This window comes from Salvia hispanica, chromosome 3 (genome assembly GCF_029641045.1).
Source record: "Salvia hispanica isolate PSC_SH4W2 chromosome 3, Shi_PSC_v1, whole genome shotgun sequence".
In the NCBI taxonomy this organism is placed as follows: domain Eukaryota; kingdom Viridiplantae; phylum Streptophyta; class Magnoliopsida; order Lamiales; family Lamiaceae; genus Salvia; species Salvia hispanica.
The window spans coordinates 9,117,626-9,135,363 of NC_142694.1; the positions used below are offsets into that span (position 1 = coordinate 9,117,626).

The 17,738-nt window shown below is 37.9% G+C and overlaps 5 protein-coding genes across 7 annotated transcripts; 3 read left to right on the forward strand and 2 right to left on the reverse strand.

Annotated features, from left to right (window-relative positions):
• Positions 1-900: 900 nt before the first annotated feature.
• Positions 901-3,940, forward strand: LOC125213907 (magnesium-chelatase subunit ChlI, chloroplastic-like). 3 transcript variants are annotated; one of them, XM_048114699.2, is made up of 4 exons: positions 901-1,091; positions 1,240-1,352; positions 1,596-2,656; positions 3,612-3,940. In XM_048114699.2, exons 1-3 carry the CDS (start codon positions 986-988, stop codon positions 2,649-2,651), a joined length of 1,275 nt encoding a protein of 424 aa, XP_047970656.1. In that variant the 5' UTR covers positions 901-985; the 3' UTR covers positions 2,652-2,656; positions 3,612-3,940. The 3 variants fall into 3 exon arrangements, with proteins under 3 accessions (XP_047970656.1, XP_047970657.1, XP_088925206.1); XM_048114700.2 differs by having other exon boundaries at positions 3,615-3,940; XM_089069080.1 differs by lacking the exon at positions 3,612-3,940 and having other exon boundaries at positions 902-1,091; positions 1,596-2,822.
• Positions 3,941-5,200: 1,260 nt separating this feature from the next.
• Positions 5,201-8,726, forward strand: LOC125213908 (protein IQ-DOMAIN 10-like). Its single transcript, XM_048114702.2, has 6 exons — positions 5,201-5,534; positions 6,241-6,353; positions 6,611-6,778; positions 7,054-7,281; positions 7,782-7,895; positions 7,974-8,726. Exons 2-6 carry the CDS (start codon positions 6,279-6,281, stop codon positions 8,337-8,339), a joined length of 951 nt encoding a protein of 316 aa, XP_047970659.1. The 5' UTR covers positions 5,201-5,534; positions 6,241-6,278; the 3' UTR covers positions 8,340-8,726.
• A 1,031-nt stretch (positions 8,727-9,757) lies between these two features.
• LOC125213909 (nudix hydrolase 15, mitochondrial-like) lies at positions 9,758-11,017 on the forward strand. The gene is made up of 3 exons (XM_048114703.2): positions 9,758-10,148; positions 10,235-10,354; positions 10,717-11,017. Exons 1-3 carry the CDS (start codon positions 9,807-9,809, stop codon positions 10,918-10,920), a joined length of 666 nt encoding a protein of 221 aa, XP_047970660.2. The 5' UTR covers positions 9,758-9,806; the 3' UTR covers positions 10,921-11,017.
• Positions 11,018-11,029: 12 nt separating this feature from the next.
• Positions 11,030-13,908, reverse strand: LOC125213905 (sodium/calcium exchanger NCL2-like). Its single transcript, XM_048114697.2, has 8 exons — positions 13,443-13,908; positions 13,164-13,361; positions 12,764-13,091; positions 12,432-12,690; positions 12,201-12,352; positions 11,838-12,105; positions 11,452-11,757; positions 11,030-11,376 (listed from the first exon to the last, which is right to left on the reverse strand). Exons 1-8 carry the CDS (start codon positions 13,846-13,848, stop codon positions 11,128-11,130), a joined length of 2,166 nt encoding a protein of 721 aa, XP_047970654.1. The 5' UTR covers positions 13,849-13,908; the 3' UTR covers positions 11,030-11,127.
• A 263-nt stretch (positions 13,909-14,171) lies between these two features.
• On the reverse strand, positions 14,172-17,636 carry LOC125213906 (sodium/calcium exchanger NCL2-like). The gene is made up of 6 exons (XM_048114698.2): positions 17,281-17,636; positions 15,784-15,969; positions 15,407-15,707; positions 15,082-15,340; positions 14,676-14,990; positions 14,172-14,577 (listed from the first exon to the last, which is right to left on the reverse strand). The coding sequence occupies exons 1-6, from the start codon at positions 17,600-17,602 to the stop codon at positions 14,329-14,331; spliced, it is 1,632 nt and encodes a 543-aa protein (XP_047970655.2). The 5' UTR covers positions 17,603-17,636; the 3' UTR covers positions 14,172-14,328.
• Positions 17,637-17,738: the final 102 nt, after the last annotated feature.

Consider the following 17,738-nt stretch of genomic DNA (forward strand, 5'->3'; position numbering starts at 1 on the left):
CGACATCAATGTCCTCAACTCATCCACCCTCTTCGCGGATCAGTGCAGGGGTCGCGGACCGGCCATCGAGTTCACTGCCAACGGCTGCAAACATCATATGGGGTACTACTTGGCCGATGGCATATACCCAAAGTGGCCTGTTTTTTTGAAGACGACCAGCTGCCCAATTGGTGAGAGGAGAGTCTTGTTTGCGGCAAAGCAGGAGTCTGGCGGAAGGATGTGGAGCGGGCTTTTGGGGTGCTCCAATCGCGGTGGGCAATCGTGAAAGGTCCGACGCATTTCTGGTACAAGGAAATCATCGCCGACGTCATGCATGCATCATCATGCATAACATGATAGTCGAACAAGAAGTTGGACATGTCACCGATTGGGTGGATGATGAAGCCGGACCTAGCTCCAGCACGGCGACCCCGCCTGTCGCTCGAGGATTACCGATGGGCTTCGGTGAGGTTCTACAACGACAGACCTCAATGCGCAGCCAACAAGACCATATTCAGCTCGTGACTGACATGATTGAAGAAGTTTGTAATGTTTTAATTTTAATAAAATGAAGTTTTTTTTTTCCAAATTTTGAAGTATTTAAATATTCAAATAATAGATAAAATGCTTAGGGCGTGGCTTAGGGCGGGCTATAGTCCGCCCCGTTGCAGGTGGATTGGCAGAGGATAAAATGTTGACGTGGCGGTGCATAGGGCGTCCCACTGTGGATGCCCTTAGGGTTTGCCGTAGGTGATCCTTACAGAAATACAACTCTCTTAATATTGGATATCAAGTAAGAATTGGTGGGCCCCACCCATTTAATTAGCATCAATTTTCAATTCTGCTCAAAGTCAGTTAATTAGCAATGTGGATGGGTCGTTAGGAAATCTGATCCTTATCTTCACCACACACAACACAACAAACCCATACAACCTCCCAATTAGATTTCCGCCACTCCAAATCCCATTCCAACTAACACACTACACACACTGACTTCAACTTCAACATGGCTGGGATTATCGGAGCTTCCTCCACTGCACCAATCTTTGCCTCCAGGCCCCTTTCTTCTCACTCATCACCAACTCCCTCTTTCTCCCTCCACCCCTCTCCTGGTACATTTCCTTTTCAACTTTATCTTCAATCTTTACAATGTTCAACTCTTGTGCTTCCGATTAAGCTTCAACTTCCCGTTTCTATAAATTTGAACAATACTGCAAATAGAAGTTTAATTGGAGTGTTTTTTTTAATTAATTGACGTAGGGCTAAGTTCAGGGAGGAAATTCTATGGGGGAGTTGCACTCCCCTTGAAGAAAGGGCGCTCTCATTTACATCTCTCTATTTCCAATGTTGCCACTTCTCCCGCTCAAGAAGAGGTACTAATTTCCTGCCATTCTATAATTTAAAATGTGTTTTTCCCCCCAAAAATTGCATGCTTTGATGCTGTAGATATGAATGTAATTGTGTTTAACGGCAATCATTGATTCTCATTTTTGGTAATTGTGGATAAGTAATGTCATAATACTGTAAAATCATATGTTCCTCATTTCATTTAATTGGCTATCAGAATATAGATAGAATCTATTGCACAAGTGAAAAACTACATTATGGATGATCAGGTTCAGAAGCTAACTTCTTCCAAGGAGAACCAGAGGCCAGTTTATCCATTTGCAGCTATAGTTGGGCAGGATGAGATGAAACTGTGCCTTTTATTGAATGTGATTGATCCCAAGATAGGAGGGGTGATGATCATGGGTGATAGGGGGACTGGGAAGTCTACCACTGTTAGATCTTTAGTCGATTTACTCCCCGAAATCAGAGTAGTCTATGGGGATCCATTTAACTCGGATCCAGAGGATGCTGAAGTGCAGGGGCCGGAAGTACGTGACAAAGTCATGAAAGGTGAACAGCTCCCTGTTGTTTCCACCAAAATCAATATGGTTGATCTGCCTTTGGGTGCCACAGAAGATAGAGTTTGTGGCACAATCGACATTGAGAAAGCTCTTACCGAAGGTGTGAAGGCGTTTGAGCCTGGCCTCCTGGCTAAAGCCAACAGAGGGATTCTGTATGTGGATGAGGTTAATCTTTTGGATGATCATTTAGTGGATGTTCTACTGGATTCTGCTGCCTCGGGTTGGAACACTGTCGAGAGAGAGGGAATCTCAATTTCGCACCCAGCCAGGTTCATACTCATTGGATCTGGAAATCCGGAAGAGGGAGAACTGAGGCCACAGCTTCTCGACCGTTTTGGAATGCATGCTCAAGTTGGAACAGTGAGGGATGCTGAGCTCAGGGTCAAGATAGTCGAGGAGAGAGCACGATTTGACAAGAATCCTAAAGAATTCCGGGAGTCCTACATCGCAGAGCAAGAGAAACTCCAGCAGCAAATTGACTCAGCCAGGAGTGCCCTTTCCTCCGTTACAATAGATCATGATCTCCGAGTAAAAATCTCCAAGGTCTGCGCTGAGCTCAATGTGGATGGACTGAGAGGTGATATAGTTTCGAATAGGGCAGCAAGAGCATTGGCGGCTCTCAAAGGAAGAGATAAAGTAACAACAGAGGATATTGCCACTGTCATCCCCAACTGCTTAAGACACCGACTTAGAAAGGATCCTCTGGAGTCAATCGACTCAGGCGTACTCGTGATTGAGAAATTCTACGAAGTTTTTGGCTGATGGAGGTAAATTTTCTTCTAATTTTCCAGTGCAAGGTTTATATTTGTATGAAATGTACTTGGCTATTCAATTTTGGAGCTGCAAAACAAACAGATAAAGCTCTAAGCATTTTGTGTTGTATTGGTGAAACTTTGAGTTAATGTTGATAGACAAGAAGTCAAGATGCTATAATCCAAGAATATACTCATTTGGTAGAATGAAGTTAATAGGTTAGAATTTGTTCAAATACTCATCTTAATTTGCAATTTTTAGAGTGATATGATATAATACATATAATCTGCTGATGTTATTCTATCTATTGATAGAAAATAAAAGACACAATACTATTTACAGGTAGGATTAGCCTTGATTCTGTTTCCTATCTAATTTTCCAGTGTAGTTTACTTTACTTCCAGTTCAGCTATAAATAACAAAGCATGTATTCTTGTGGCTAAAATCTTAAATCTCGATAAATATTAAGACAAGCAAACAATAAAATAAATAAAATTAAATAAAGAATTGAACAGCGGAGATATATCTGGACTTATAGAATCATTGTTTGTAGGTAAATCGACCAATTATATTTGTGATTACTTTATTTCAGATAAAGACGAACATGCACGGTGCACCTAAATATTAGTATTCCTCAAAACCTACAACCCTCTTTCATAATTTATGTAATCATAATTTCCACAATTTGTACTCAATCACCCACCTTAATTTGCTGTTTGACATAACCAAATAAAAATTGTTTATTTTTAAACAAATTTGATTTTATTTTTTCAACTTAGTTGGTGATTTTTTTACTCTTTCACCTCGAGGTACTATATTTTAGTTCAACTTTATCATTTTTATACCTTCATAATTCATTGCATCTTAGGCTTTAAGAATGTAAAAGAATATGAGAACAACTAAATTTTTTCTATTTTTAATCGAGGGATGTTTTTGATATTGTGTTTGAACTTTGTTCTCCTCGCATAGAAGAGACGGATGTCGCGTGTGCAGCCGGGGAATGGTAAAAGAGGGGCGGCGACTCCCAGCACATGGAGAAGACGATTTCCAAATCACCGGTCAATTATTTTATGGAGTGTTCGAATGAGAAAAATGAAAGAGGAATCAGAGAAGTATAGTTCGTGGAGTGTTCGAATGAGAAAGAAGAAAGACATGTTCTATATTTTGTTGATTATGCACACAAAGGTATCAAACATAATGTTCTAGACTAAAGTAGTAAAACAAGTACTCCTATATGTAAGACTAATTTCCGACTTTAGTTTTTAAATAATAATAGCAAGTGTTGATTGCATAGTAAATTAAGAGTATTTTATTGAAGAAGTCAAACTGCATTTCAATTAATATGAATTCATCTGATTTATTTTAAAATATTGAAATGATCCATTTTTTAAGAACAGGAAAGAAGTAATCAACAAGATTGGTGTTCCAGCTGTTCCAAAACTAGTAAGTTGCTCTTCAGAACAACGTGACATGCAATTCGGATCAACCTACAACAACTTAAACTACTTATGAGTTTTTAAAGGAAAAACCAAAGTACTTAGGCGTTAATTATTCCTCTGAAAAATGAGTTGATTATTCAAAAGTAAGACATTTAATTTAATACCATGATAATGCCAGTTGCCAGTTTACGGCAAATATAAGTAATGCTCACCTCTAAATCATTGCTTTCACCAAACAGAGATGCCCATTTTAGTTGATTTGTTTTAATTATATGCTGGAATTATATATTCCCATTTTTCAAGTAACTGTATCTTATTGATTGGTGATAATATCTCTATTAAACTTTTTTCCAACGCGCTTTTTGAAGGTATTTTTATTGTTTATAGTAGTAAATATCCTTTTATTTTTTTAATACCAGCTCACTATATTAAATGACATGTTGCTAATCAGTTATGACAAAACAAGTAAGGATTTGTTATTTCGATATCATTTTCAGACATCTATAAATAAGTACTAATAACTATCAATAATTTTCGCAATTGGGTTTCTCGATTTATTTTTCTCAAGAATAACGCTCATATAAAAGTATGCTACATAACATTTATTTCTATATATACTATATGGCTGAGGAGTTGAAATACTTGAAATTTCATGTTCTTTTGAGAAGTCTAGCAACTATTATCGAATAGTACTATTAAATTAAATGGGTATGATTCAAATTTCAAATCATTCAATGATGGATTGATTGCATGTAAAATTACAAAGTTTAGTTAAATTCAAGTTTCTTTGGTTGTAAGTACTTTCCAAAATTAGAATAACAAATCATGAAATTGTGTAATTACCAAAGTTAAAGGTGTGAGGTAAATAAAAAGATACCTATTTTCATAATTTTATAAACAATTAATTAAGTCATTAATAATTTATTTTAGTTTCTGGATATGTATGTACAATTTAATTAGCAAAACAAATTAAATCAAGACTCAAGTTGCTATATTTCGACAAAATACTGAAGAAATTGGTTAGTAGGCTGTCGCTATAACCATATATTTATACGGAAAATAAAACTATATTACGCAGATTCGGATTTTGGGGTGTCGGTTAAACCCTCTTGATTGGGGAAATACATGTAATTTTCTTCAAATAATTGGAATCTAAAGCGACATTTTCTAATTGTTGCTACGTTTTTAGATTGATTGTTTCAAGTCTGTCTGTTTTTGAGGTCAGCAGCCGCTGGGCCATGGCAAAGCTACCCACTTTATGTGCTTTCTCTTTCCCTCTCAACCTTCTACTTCAAGTCTGCACTGTGCATATAAGCCAGCCTTTGTATTTCTTCATTTTCACTCATACTTGTCTCTCCCACTCCAATCTCCATCACTGCTTAGTATTTTGCTTGGTTATTTTGTCAGCTCTGAGAGAAACCCTTTTGCCCAAAAGGAGGAGGCCACTTCTTTGGTATGTCTGCTTCTTCAATTGCCCACGTTGTTTTGTTCCTTTCAAGAATGTTTTTTTGTTGTGTCTATAAGCAAAATGTGCCTCTCTTTTTATTTAAATTTCTTTTTTCAACTATTACTGATAGAAACATGTGTTTTTATTGTGATTCTTGATAGGATCCGAATCAGTTTAAGTTATATTGCATTTGCTTTATGTGGACTGTTAGATTGAAACAAACAAATTGAATCTGACATTCTTGATCTTATTCTGGATCTTTGAAATCCCAGTTTCATTTTGAGAACTTGATGTTCTCTGATCCACTAACTATCAGCTTCTTTTCTTTCCCATGATTTGCTTTTATGCAAGGTTTAATGATCCCTGTGATGATTAGCCTTTATTTGAGAACACACTTTGGTTCTTAACTGAGACAGAACAAATTAATAGTATCAGTTTTATTCACATGTGGAAGTACACACTGTAATTCCATCATTGAGATGGAACACAAGCTTTCTTCTTTATAGAATTTTCTCGTTCATCGTTTCGGGTTGATGATTTTTGAGTTGACTAGAGGAAATATTGTGGATTCCTGAGAAATGAAGCAATCTATGTCATATGATACTAACATCTTGTTTTATATTGAAGTACTATTTTATTAGACTAGTGAGCAAGTGCACTGAAGCTATTTCGTATACTTTGCTGTAATTGATGTGATCTATGATTTCTATAGGGTATTGCAGTACTAGTTCGAGGCTTTGAGCATTGAGCATGGGTTCAGGAGTTTGGTTTAAGAATATAATCAGCAAAAAGAAAGTGAAGGGTGGGAAATCAGGGAAAGTCAAGGTTTGAAGCTCTAATCCAAATCTTTGGTTTTCTTTGTTTTATTTTCCTCCCATGTTTTGGGAGTGGCAACATCATGACATGTTATTTGACTATTCAAGTTCAAGATATCTGAAGATTTTCGGTCCCTTCTTCTTGGTGAAAGTTTTTACATGCTGTTGTTTTTTCGGTTGCCTGATTGAATACAATTACACAAGGTTTTTTACAGAAGATAGGACGCAATTTCTGATATTGTTATCTTTTTCCATATTGTTGAGCAGAGATATTCATCCCTTGAACACATAGATGGCTGCAAAGAGGATCTTTGCTCTCTAAAAGGGTGTATAACAGTAGCCAATGGTGCTTGTCTCGACAATCAGGGCAGTGTTGGTCTCTCCAGAGAATATGTTGCTGCTAGAATGATTCAGACTGCATACCGTGCACATGCTGTATGTTATCCCTGCTCCCAATCGCTATCGTTTTAGTACATGGTTCATGACTTATTTTTTCTTACCTAGTAACTGTGTTTGTGCTAATACATAGTATGAAGGATCATTGTGATAATATTCGCCATTTTATGTGCACAATAATTTTATGTAGTAAAATGATATACGAGTGTCTGCTTATAATAGACGCATGGATTCCTGACTAATGTCATTTGTCAGTCTAGTGATTTTTTCCCCTCAAACTCTATCATTGACTGTATTTTCCTCTCCTGCTTCAGGCACGGAGAAGTCTTCGTCGAATGAGAGGAACTGTAAGGTTACAGAAGCTGGTACAGTGTGATTCCATTAAGAATCAAGCCTCGGCTACATTGAGTCACCTGCACTCATGGACCAAGACACAGGCCCAGATTAGAGCACGTCGTGCTAATATGGTTATGGAAGGCCGGCTTAAGCAGAAGAAGCTGGAGAATCAATTGAAGCTAGAAGCAAAACTTCATGACTTTGAGGTAATACAACAGTCTTTCTCTATGGAATAGTTGATGAGGTTTGTACGTAATTACGTAGGGGAAGGCCTTAAATCAACTGTGACTTAGTCCATCAATTATGATAATAAGAAATATGGAAATATGCCAAGATTTCTCCTTATGTCTGTACATTATGGCTAAAAACACTAAAAACTCAAAAAGAATGAAATGCTTCACTAAATGAAATATTCATTCTTTGATTCATTTCATTTCCTTGTGGGGACAAAGTAACTAAGTTAGAGACCCAGGACATAGTGTTATTACCCGGGAAGAGGAGAAAACGAAGGATGCATCAATGTCGTTTCTTAACATGCATCAATAGTAGGATTCGTGCACAGGAAGCCTTGTATCTCCCCTGATATATCTCAATTTCTGATTTTAAAGTGGTTCTTTTAGATATAGTAGAATAATGTGCCTCGTATTTTGTCACTTGAAACGAAGTGTGCACCACATGATGTTATCCTTATTTGAATGTGGGACAGGTGGAGTGGAATGGTGGTTCTGAAACAGTGAGTGAAGCTCTTGCAAAAATACATCATAGAGAAGAAGCAGCGGTGAGAAGGGAGCGAGCTCTGGCATATGCCTTTACTCATCAGGTTTGTCGAGTTCTAGTATTCACCGACTTCATTTTCATTTCTCAAACCTAGAAATAACGAGCAAAAAAACGCGTGCAGTGGAGGGCCAACACAATCCCAAGTTTCGGACCAGGCAATAAAGAACTCAGTAAAGAAAACTGGGGCTGGAGCTGGATGGATCGTTGGATAGCTGCTCGGCCTTGGGAAAGCCGAGTTGAAGTGCTTAACAGCCCCCAAAAAACACAGCTGGCCACCCGACACCCAAAACTGATCTCTCCTAATGGAAAGGCAGTTAAAAAGACCATTTCCCCTACGAGCAAGGCGCCAGGAAAGGCCAAATTGATCTCTCCTAATGGGAAGGCTGCCAGAAATGCACGCAAACTGTCTTACGACGCAGCTGCTGTTAAAAAAGTGAGCGTGAAGAGTGAAGAGAAGGAAAAGAAGAATGAAAAGGAAAGCTCTTAACTCCAGTTGCTTCATTCTGAAGTGTTGCAGGAGAAGTTAGCAAATGCATATGATATCAGATCAACGGGAAAATCGAGTTGTGTTTACGGTTTGACTTGCTAAGTGTGGGTTGTGCATTTGCAGATGAGTTTGTCAAAAGGAAAAAACTGAAGCAGAAAGGGGATTTGATCTGAGCTCGGCCTGCAGGAAATACTCTCTTTTCTCTCTTACATTACTGTGATTTTTTTAAGTTATTGTCATATATATTAATATATGTAATTAATCGTTAATTCAGTATTCGTATTTGGAAGCGTATATATTTATGTTGGTCTTGTACTTGGAAACCGATGAAAGGATTTTGTGGTGAGATGGTTTCGTTTGTAAATTGTATTGTTTTCTTTTTGTTTATTATATGAGCTATAGCTTTTGGTAGATATTTTAGTGAGCTAGAAGTATGTTGTGGTTATTAATGATCGGTTGCGAAGTTGTACTATAAGGATTTAGATAATAAACAGAACACACCTACACCTCTCAACAGAACCACGACGATCAATTTGTGAATGTATGATGCCAAGGGTTTAGGGTTCAAGTTCATGATGACACTGCTTTTAAATTTATGTTCATTTATCAATTAAAAAGTCACCTGCGAAATGAAAAGTCCTGATTCAAATCCCCTAAACGTAGATCATATAACTATTTTCTGAAACAGTAATTATTTCGCATATTGTTTGATCTTTGTCTTGCGAATTTAAGACGAAGAAATCTGAGGAAGAAGAGGACCGAAGGAGGGATGTATTCATTCGAAGCGACATGCAACGTAAGTATACCGTGCTCCCCGGCAGCTGTCCTGAAAGCAGCAACGAGAAGGGAAGGTACTAAAGTACCGTAGTGAGCGATAATAGTAGTCACGGAAAGCTGTAAAAGATTGAGTTCATGGTCCGGGCCTTAAATAGACGGATAAAGTAGAATAATCCTTGAATTCAATGAAACATAGACAAAAATAACAAGAAAAGTGACAAAATATAACGAACCTATTTAATAGTGATACATTAGAATGTTTTCTTAGTCAGATACTACGAAATGTTAATGAAAAAATACTCATGTAAGATTGATTTAGATGCATGAATTAACCCAACATTTATATGTTGGATTAATATACTTTTGATTATACTAACGGGAGCTGGGATTCCGCTAAAGGCCGGTTCGGTACACATATGGTAAAAAAAAAAAAAAACTTTGATTATCAATAGATTAGATAACTACCAAATAAGTCTTAATAAGCAATCAATTTGGACATGCTAAATGCACCATCAGTTATTGAGTGTGGATTAAAATTTAATGCCCAAAAAAAAAAATGTTTGTCACTAAAGTGAGCATACACCATAAAACTAATGTGTCATAAATGAGCATAAAGTGATCCTCATTGACTTATAAATGTGTTGGATCACAAAATTATTGCACCGACTCAATAGTGAAAGAAGCAAAGGCATGAGCTCCAGCAGCAATACTTCCGACCTCCGCTCAATCGCCGAAAGACTACGCCGCCACGACGACACCAATTATTCACGAATTGCCGGCGAATTGGGGACTAATCGAGCTGCAGTTTTGATCTGCTTGTTCCAAGGAAAAGACGGCCATCTTCGCGTCATACTCACCCAGAGATCTTCAACCATCTCCTCTCACTCCGGTGAAGTTGCTTTGCCCGGCGGCAAGTGGGAAGAAGGCGACGACACCCACGCCGCCACCGCTCTCAGAGAGGCCAACGAAGAAATCGGATTGGACCCTTCCACTGTCGAAATTCTCTCCATTCTCCCCCCCTTCTACACCAAGGTACCGCCTTTATTTAATCAATCCCTCTATTTCTCAGATTCGAATTTCAAATCGATTTGAAATCGATTCAAATTTGCAAATTGCAGCGCCATATTACTGTATTTCCAGTGATCGGAATAGTTTGGGATATCAGCAGCTTCTCCCCTGTCCTTAATGCCTCCGAGGTGGAATCAGTATTCGATGTTCCACTAGAGATGTTTCTCAAGGTTGCCTATTTTTTTTTACTACTATTTTAAATTAAGGTAAATGTCAATACTTAGTCCTGAACATATGCTCATGGTCTACACTAACAATTCCGTCAATTTTTTAAAAGGTTTTAACTCAATTTTTAAACGATTTTAACCCGAAAGGGACTGTCAAAAGAATCGGTCAAAATCGGGTTAAAACCGTTTGAAAATTGATGAAATTATTAGTATATGATCAATTGTGATCCGAGTTGAAATGTTCAGGATGCAAAAATTCAAAAGATAAAGTATAGGACCAAATCATAAAATGGGCATATGTTCAGTTTTGGTCTTTAACTCTTTAAATTAATTTGAAATGATTTTGGTCGTTGAATAATGTCCAGAATGAAAAACGAAGAGAGGAGAAGATAGAGCTGATGGGAGAAAGGTTTTTGGTGCACTACTTCGATTACCAAACGGAAAAGAGATGTTACACAATATGGGCTCTGACTGCCTCAATTTTAATCAAAGCTGCATCAATTATCTATCAACGACCCCCTGCCTTTCAAGAGCATAAGCCCACGTTCTGGGGCAGAAGTCGTCATTGAAATACCATTATTGTTGATTGTTGTTTGTAATTCTAAACTAATGGAAGATTAAGTTCATTTCAAAATTATACACATTACCCAATTAGCGCAAATTAAATGATCACAAGTGTTGATTTTTAATCTTTATAATCATCATTGATAGTACTTGTTTTATTGTTAACCATGTTTGGTACTAGTAAAATTACATAAATAGGAAAACTACTTACTTTAATTCCAGCCTAACACATACTGGAAAACATAATACATTAGCAAGGAGAATGGGTAGAGGAAAAAGGCCAAGAGGCATGTCCACAGTGGATATGTAGTTTGTGAACATGCAAGAACTCCAATCACTGCACACACCAGCAAAACTGTTAGCACCTCAGCTGAGTAATCCCATTCCAGTCCCTTTATGTACACAATTGCTAAGAGTGTTGACAATCCCATGATGTTGTTCATCACCACTCCACCATATATCTGCCACAAAATCAAACATTCACTGATGAAATAAATTCGATACTAAAACATAAAGAAACCACACTGAATCGATACCTCTGAGAATGTCAGAGAAGAGGTTCTTGAGCTCTTCTGGCTTGCTGGGAATATTGCTGATATTGCTGAGAGTGCATTCAAGCATATGGGGACAACAACGAAGGAGACGAAGAAGGCAGGCACGCCGATGGCATGTGACAAGTGTTGGATGCTGATCTTCAGAGGTCCAGAGAGAAAGGTCAGTATAGCAATGCCTAACATCACTTGAAATATGGATTTTGTGGAACTCCATGTCAATAGCTTCAAACGGCTGTCCTCATTCCGACCAACTTCATACACTAGATTGTCAACTTCTCCCCACATAATCTGCACTTTTTCCATGTGTTAGTGTTAATATATAAATAGTAGTAGTAGCCTAGATTAATTTGATGCAAGATTTATTGTACCTTGTCAAATTCATCGATTGATCTCTTTGCATCTTTGCATTTAGTGACGTCCATGGCTTTGTTAAGCCATTTAGTCATGCCATGAACGAATTCTTGCTCGTCAACAATGTCATCACCATCCATATCGAAATCTTCCACGAACTTCTTCACCATTTCTTCACGATGCAGTTGAGAATCTCCAGTTTTGGTGACTGTAGTGTGGATCAACTGCTCCAGCTCTGGCCGCGACAGCGAGTTGCTTCTGTCTGTATCGAATTGCTTGAACAGACTTTGCAGAAAGAAAAGGAAAAGGGAGTAGTTAAATATACTGCAATGGATAAGAATGAGCAAAGATGATAGAGGAGATATGTGATGTATATATACGCTTTGATTCGTTCCATATTAGGCTTTCCGTCATCTGTTACAAGCTGTTCTGCTTCAAGCTCTTCACTGTGTGCATGCTTCAATATTCTTGCCATTAAATGCTCAATATCAGCCTTTTCAAATCTTTTCTTCTTGCAAACTGGTTCAACAACCTGATCAAAATGTGCACATTACACTCTTACAAATTCAAGATCATGAGAGGACTAATGTTGTATTAGCATACACACTTGCCTCTCGCAAGAATCCTGCTGCATCAGAGTCACCCTTTCCAGCTAGCTCCGCAGCTTCATTGATCCATTTCGAGCATCCCTCTACGAACTCGTCTTCTTCAATCCTTCCATCTCTGTTGAGATCAAATGTTTTCAACATTTCTGAAATAGCATAGCCTTTCTCCACCTCTACTTTCCCGGACTGAATCTCGTGAATCAGTTTTTCCAATTCATGAAACGTTATGCTTTTGTCAGCATCTTTGTCCGTCTCATTGAACAGCCTGCAAGCATAAGTCTATCTATTCATCTGTACTAATACAGAAACCAGTAAATGAGTTCGTGTATGAAAATCACCCTTTGATAACCGTAATGTTAGGTTGGCCACTGTCATCAACGAGCTTCTCCTTGGCGTGCCTCTGCACGTGCTGCAGAAATCCAACAAGCAGATTCTCATACTTGGAATACTCCAAACTCCTTTCCTGAATCCAAGGATCGAATATCTGGTACAAGAAGTATGACAGTAGCATCAGTGTTGAGACCACGAGGGCGATCAAGATCACCATTCGCGTTCCAAATGATGAGTCGAAGATATTGGCCACTTGCACTATGAAGTAAGGGATCAAAGACAGAAGCATGATTCCAGCAGTGTAACATGTCTTTTTGTCGATTGTTGTCCCCGTATCTGCACCAATGAAACATCTCTTAGTTCTTAGTTCCAAAATTTCTTCTCATGTTAAAGAAAAGCTACAAAAACCTTTCAGTTCTGATAGTTTTTCCTTGAATGAGGAATGATGATGAGCATCACCAGACTTCACAAGAAACTCCTTTCTGCCAATTATCACACACATTCCCCATACTAATGTGAGATTGAAGACGGTAGATCCAGCATATACGCCTACCCCGAATGAAACAGAATCTTGAGCACCCTCTTTGCTCTTGAGAATTCCAGATACTGAAAATAACAACAAAAAACCATGTTTACTTCCCATTCAAAAAAAGAAAGAAAAGAAAGAAAGAATGAGAAATGACTTACCAATTACCATAGCTATCTTTGGCAACACTGTGAGTATACGAAAAACAGTAGCACCATATACACCAGTACCTAAGATGTTGAAGAGTCTCTTGCTCCCTCGGCCGATTAGCTTTCCGCCAATAATAACCAAGTACTGATAGACAACTATCTCAAAGATATAGCCCCCTATGTTGTCTGCACATGGGAAGAAGCCATAACTGTGCACACATCGACTACTAGGAGAGCTCCCGGGGTTCAAAAAGGGAGCTTGAATCACATCAGCATCAACCCCATCAGAGATTAAGTCATCCAAAGTATTAAGCCTCAGAATACGACCGGTGACAGTATTAGTTACAGACAAAATTATGTAAAAGACTAGACATGCTACGAGGATAGCCATTAAAAGGCTAGTGAAAGCAGCTTGCATATGCTTAGCAAAAACAAATAGCTGATTTATATGCTAATTTATTAAGATCTAGATTTTATTCGTTAATAGGGACACAAAATCATGGATGAAGAACAATTCTTATGTGATTAACTATTAAGAAGTGAAGCATGCATTCGCGAAGAACACGTGGTTGGCCTTATGAGAGCTTGCAGAAAAAGATTGGAATTTCCTCACTTTTATTTATATTCCAAGGTGTGTGAGGTACTAATTCCTTGAAATATAACAGCTTTTTCTTCTAACTCTTTTTATAATTTAGAGAATCAATTCCTTGATTACTTTGCATAAAATATGATGGGAGACAATTAGCATATAACTGATGGCAGCCAGTGCATATCAAATGTAGAATGTTTTCTACTTAATTACACTAATTATTATTACAGTGAAGAAATTTACTCACATCAAAACTAAAAGTAAACACATGGAGTATATCTTACACAAATAATTATAACCACAGTCTTTCTAAGGCCATCCTAGAACATAAGTAAGAACATAGGTTAATGCCAGAGAAACCGGGTATAACATCACAACGACATAACCCAACCAGCTAGGGAATGAGGTGCGGAAGCCTGTCAGAGCCGTCATCACAGTGTTCATCGTGATAACTACCAATACTTCTGCAAAGACATCCACGGACAGATTAAGAGCATAAACTGGTGCAAGGAACACAATCAAGCTCACCACGTTGTTCATGTACACGCTACTGTAAAGCTGCACAACAAATTAAAAATAGAAATTTCAGAATATGGAAAAAGTGATATCTTCATGTATGTATGCATTTATATTGACTGAACAAGTGACGAACTTACTGTAGAGAGTGTCAAAGAAATGGAGTTCTGTGACTTGTTTCCGGATGAAGCAAATGCTTGAACTGCAACTCGGTAGTTGGTAGCTAAGGGTATGGCCAAGTATGAGACAGAGAAATTAGGCAGACTTGCTGCTGTGGCGAAACCCACGACACTGGTGATCAGTGGCTCTGCGAAAGCAGACATCAATGCAATCCCAAAAATCACCAAGGAAAGAGCTTGCAGATAGTTCAGCCAAGTGGTTTGAGAACTTTGGCTTTTGCTTACGTTCGAGCTGTTGCTGTTAACTAACAAGCCCTGTTGTGATGGATCACTTACCTGAGGTTTGCATTATACAGTTTAGGATCAGCAACTGCATTTTCAGTCAGTTTTTATAGAAATATGAGTGAAGTGTAAGTTTTACATTTACCTGAGAATTGGTGGCTCTACTTCCTTTGATGCGGTTTCGCCTCTCCTCAGCCAGATCATCGAGTAATTTGGTCATGCCTGCGATGAACTCTTCCTGGTTGATACGTCCATCTGCGGTGGTATCAAAAGACTCCAACACATTCTCAACATCCCTGTCTGTGCTCAAGTCATCTTCATCCAGCCTCACACCCAAGAGAAGCACTCTGAGTTCTGCTGCTGATACAGACGTGCTTCTGTCCTTGTCGATTTGGTTAAACAGGCTGCAAATGACAACTGATGAGGAATTGGAAAGGTTGGCTTAATACAAGTTACACTGATCTACTTACTCTTGTATTTTTCGAGTATCAGGCCTGCCGTTCCTGGACAAGAGTCTGAGCAGCTTGTCCTTTGCATATTTGCTCATCAAGTACTCGAATCTACGAGACTGAATCCAAGGCTGGAATGCCTGATACAAAATGAAGCCGACAAGCAACAAAACTGAGACAATGAGTGCAATGAGAAGAAATACTCTCTTCACTGATGATGAACTGAAAGCCTGTGCTAGCAGAAGGATGAGAAATGGAAGCAAGGGTATCAGCATTATCCGTGCAGTGTAGCTCGTTTCGACATCTGTTACAATACCATAACCTGCTCAAGAGAGAGAGAGCAGTTTAGCAATTAGATGAACATGAAGAAGATTAGATCAAAGATGAAAAAATGGCACCTTGTGGTGTGGTTTTCTGGCTTCCCGATTTGTCGAGAGTGGGAGCTTCTGAGAGATCATAGCTAGCAAGGATAATGGAAACGCCCCATATGAAAGTCAGAATCAAAACGGTTGATCCAGCAACCAATCCCATCCCAAGACCGGCCCTTTCTTGAGCAGCCTCTTTTGTTCCCGAAAGCACCGTTGCTGATCCAAAACCAAACATATACCAGTGATAGAAATTAGAAGAAAACAAAACCCAAATCTACATAATCGAGTAAACCTTAGCCAAAGAAGTAAGTAAGGTTTATGTAATAGTCAATGTGTTTAAGCAAGAAAATATCCCTAGAATCAATACTATCCTATAAAAGAAATGTTTGGCTCAAACAAGCCAATCCATTGTAGTGTGCAGCTCTTCATTGTTCTTTAATTTAAGTATTTACTTTCAGCATTTTGATTCTATTTTACAACAATCAGAGTGTTTTCAATTTTTCATTAGGTTGAGTTGAGATGTAATGTTATTTTAACTATGGCTTCTGGTTCTGTATAGTTAGATCAAGATTATGCTCCTAAGACATCAAATAGACATGGATACAACAGATTTTATGTTTGCAATCTTATTCGGAACTCCTATTTGCAACATGCATGTTTATTAGTACATAATCTGGCTTGATAATTTTTAAGCTAATGTTGTGTACTTTTTTGTTATTATACTAAGATTGAGTCATTGAGATATTTTTGTTAAATGATATAATCATGGACGAACCTAAATAGGGGAGCTCAAGGGGCTTAATGCTTATTAAACTTATATTTTGAATTCTATTTTAAATTTTATGTAAAATATTATGCAAATTATAAATGATCTAACTCACCCAAAAATATTATTCAATTTTTTAAAGAAAAATATAGTGTCTGATTTTTATTACCCTCGTTATAAGATGGAATCATGCAATGAAATCGAATCTATTGTATTTGGAGATCAAAGGATTTGTGACATGGCAACAAGTTGGGATTACTTAAATTCATCAAAATTTACTCGAATCGGCACTGAGATCCTGTCAACGAATCCATGTGATCATGAAAATTTTTAAATTGTGATCAGTCTATGTCATAAAGAGTAATAACATCAATTATCAAATTTTAATTTTCTTTCAATTGTTCATCTCTAATCTCTATGCAAAATAACGTCTTTTAGTAGTGTTCAAAATGACATCATTTCATTAAAATTGAAATTTTGTGAATTAATATTTTTTTTGCAAATCTTTTGAGATTGACTAAATTTCCCTAAATTTTGTTATTTAAATTCACCTGGCATTAAATATCTGAAAATTCAAAGAGAAGTTTATAGAATGTGATTCAATACTTTTGTCAAATAATACAAAAGCAAAACGAGAGCCAGGCATATAAAATGTACTCTACTTAAAGTAGGCATATGAGAAATCTAATGGGTGATGAAAGTAGGCATAAACAGAATATATGAAATAGATAAAGGCGAAGGAAATGAAAGAAGGAACTGACAAAGAACCATGACAATCTGAGGGATTGTGCCAAGAAACTGAAACACACTGGCGCCAAGTATGCCCGGTCCGATGGTTTGGAAGAAGAGGTCCGATCCATCGCCAACGTATTGGCTGCCCAAGGTTATCAGGATTTCGAAGATGATGACCAGGAAGAACAGCCCCCACGCATTGCTCGAGCATGGCAAGAACCCATACGTCGGCTCACACGTCTCCGTTGCACCCAAACCCATCTCCCTTATCAAACGGCTATCACCAACACCCACCTGCATGCTCACAACTATAACCAGAGCCACCACACTAATTATGCTCATCTTCCCCATCCTAGCTACTTCTAATTAATCTCCACTCCAACCATTTAGATATCAACCACTATATATATGGGCTGCTGGACTTGATCAATCAGCAGCTTAGCTGGAATCCACGTCATTAAACCACTTGTTTATATGCAACAAGTTA

What these genes read in the sequence shown, in the direction of transcription:
- LOC125213908 (XM_048114702.2), top strand. Translation starts at nt 6,279, where the DNA reads ATGGGTTCAGGAGTTTGGTTTAAGAATATAATCAGCAAAAAGAAAGTG. An exon ending in GGAAATCAGGGAAAGTCAAG is followed by an intron (nt 6,354 to 6,610) that starts GTTTGAAGCTCT and finishes ATTGTTGAGCAG; the next exon opens with AGATATTCATCCCTTGAACA. An exon ending in CAAAACTTCATGACTTTGAG is followed by an intron (nt 7,282 to 7,781) that starts GTAATACAACAG and finishes AATGTGGGACAG; the next exon opens with GTGGAGTGGAATGGTGGTTC.
- LOC125213907 (XM_048114699.2), top strand. Translation starts at nt 986, where the DNA reads ATGGCTGGGATTATCGGAGCTTCCTCCACTGCACCAATCTTTGCCTCC. An exon ending in CTCCCTCCACCCCTCTCCTG is followed by an intron (nt 1,092 to 1,239) that starts GTACATTTCCTT and finishes TAATTGACGTAG; the next exon opens with GGCTAAGTTCAGGGAGGAAA. An exon ending in CTTCTCCCGCTCAAGAAGAG is followed by an intron (nt 1,353 to 1,595) that starts GTACTAATTTCC and finishes ATGGATGATCAG; the next exon opens with GTTCAGAAGCTAACTTCTTC.
- LOC125213906 (XM_048114698.2), bottom strand. Translation starts at nt 17,602, where the DNA reads ATGGGGAAGATGAGCATAATTAGTGTGGTGGCTCTGGTTATAGTTGTG. An exon ending in GATACTCGAAAAATACAAGA is followed by an intron (nt 15,341 to 15,406) that starts GTAAGTAGATCA and finishes TGTCATTTGCAG; the next exon opens with CCTGTTTAACCAAATCGACA. An exon ending in TTTCTTTGACACTCTCTACA is followed by an intron (nt 14,578 to 14,675) that starts GTAAGTTCGTCA and finishes TTTGTTGTGCAG; the next exon opens with CTTTACAGTAGCGTGTACAT.
- LOC125213905 (XM_048114697.2), bottom strand. Translation starts at nt 13,848, where the DNA reads ATGCAAGCTGCTTTCACTAGCCTTTTAATGGCTATCCTCGTAGCATGT. An exon ending in AAAACTATCAGAACTGAAAG is followed by an intron (nt 13,092 to 13,163) that starts GTTTTTGTAGCT and finishes TCATTGGTGCAG; the next exon opens with ATACGGGGACAACAATCGAC. An exon ending in AATATGGAACGAATCAAAGC is followed by an intron (nt 12,106 to 12,200) that starts GTATATATACAT and finishes CTTTCTGCAAAG; the next exon opens with TCTGTTCAAGCAATTCGATA.
- LOC125213909 (XM_048114703.2), top strand. Translation starts at nt 9,807, where the DNA reads ATGAGCTCCAGCAGCAATACTTCCGACCTCCGCTCAATCGCCGAAAGA. An exon ending in TCCCCCCCTTCTACACCAAG is followed by an intron (nt 10,149 to 10,234) that starts GTACCGCCTTTA and finishes TGCAAATTGCAG; the next exon opens with CGCCATATTACTGTATTTCC. An exon ending in CACTAGAGATGTTTCTCAAG is followed by an intron (nt 10,355 to 10,716) that starts GTTGCCTATTTT and finishes AATAATGTCCAG; the next exon opens with AATGAAAAACGAAGAGAGGA.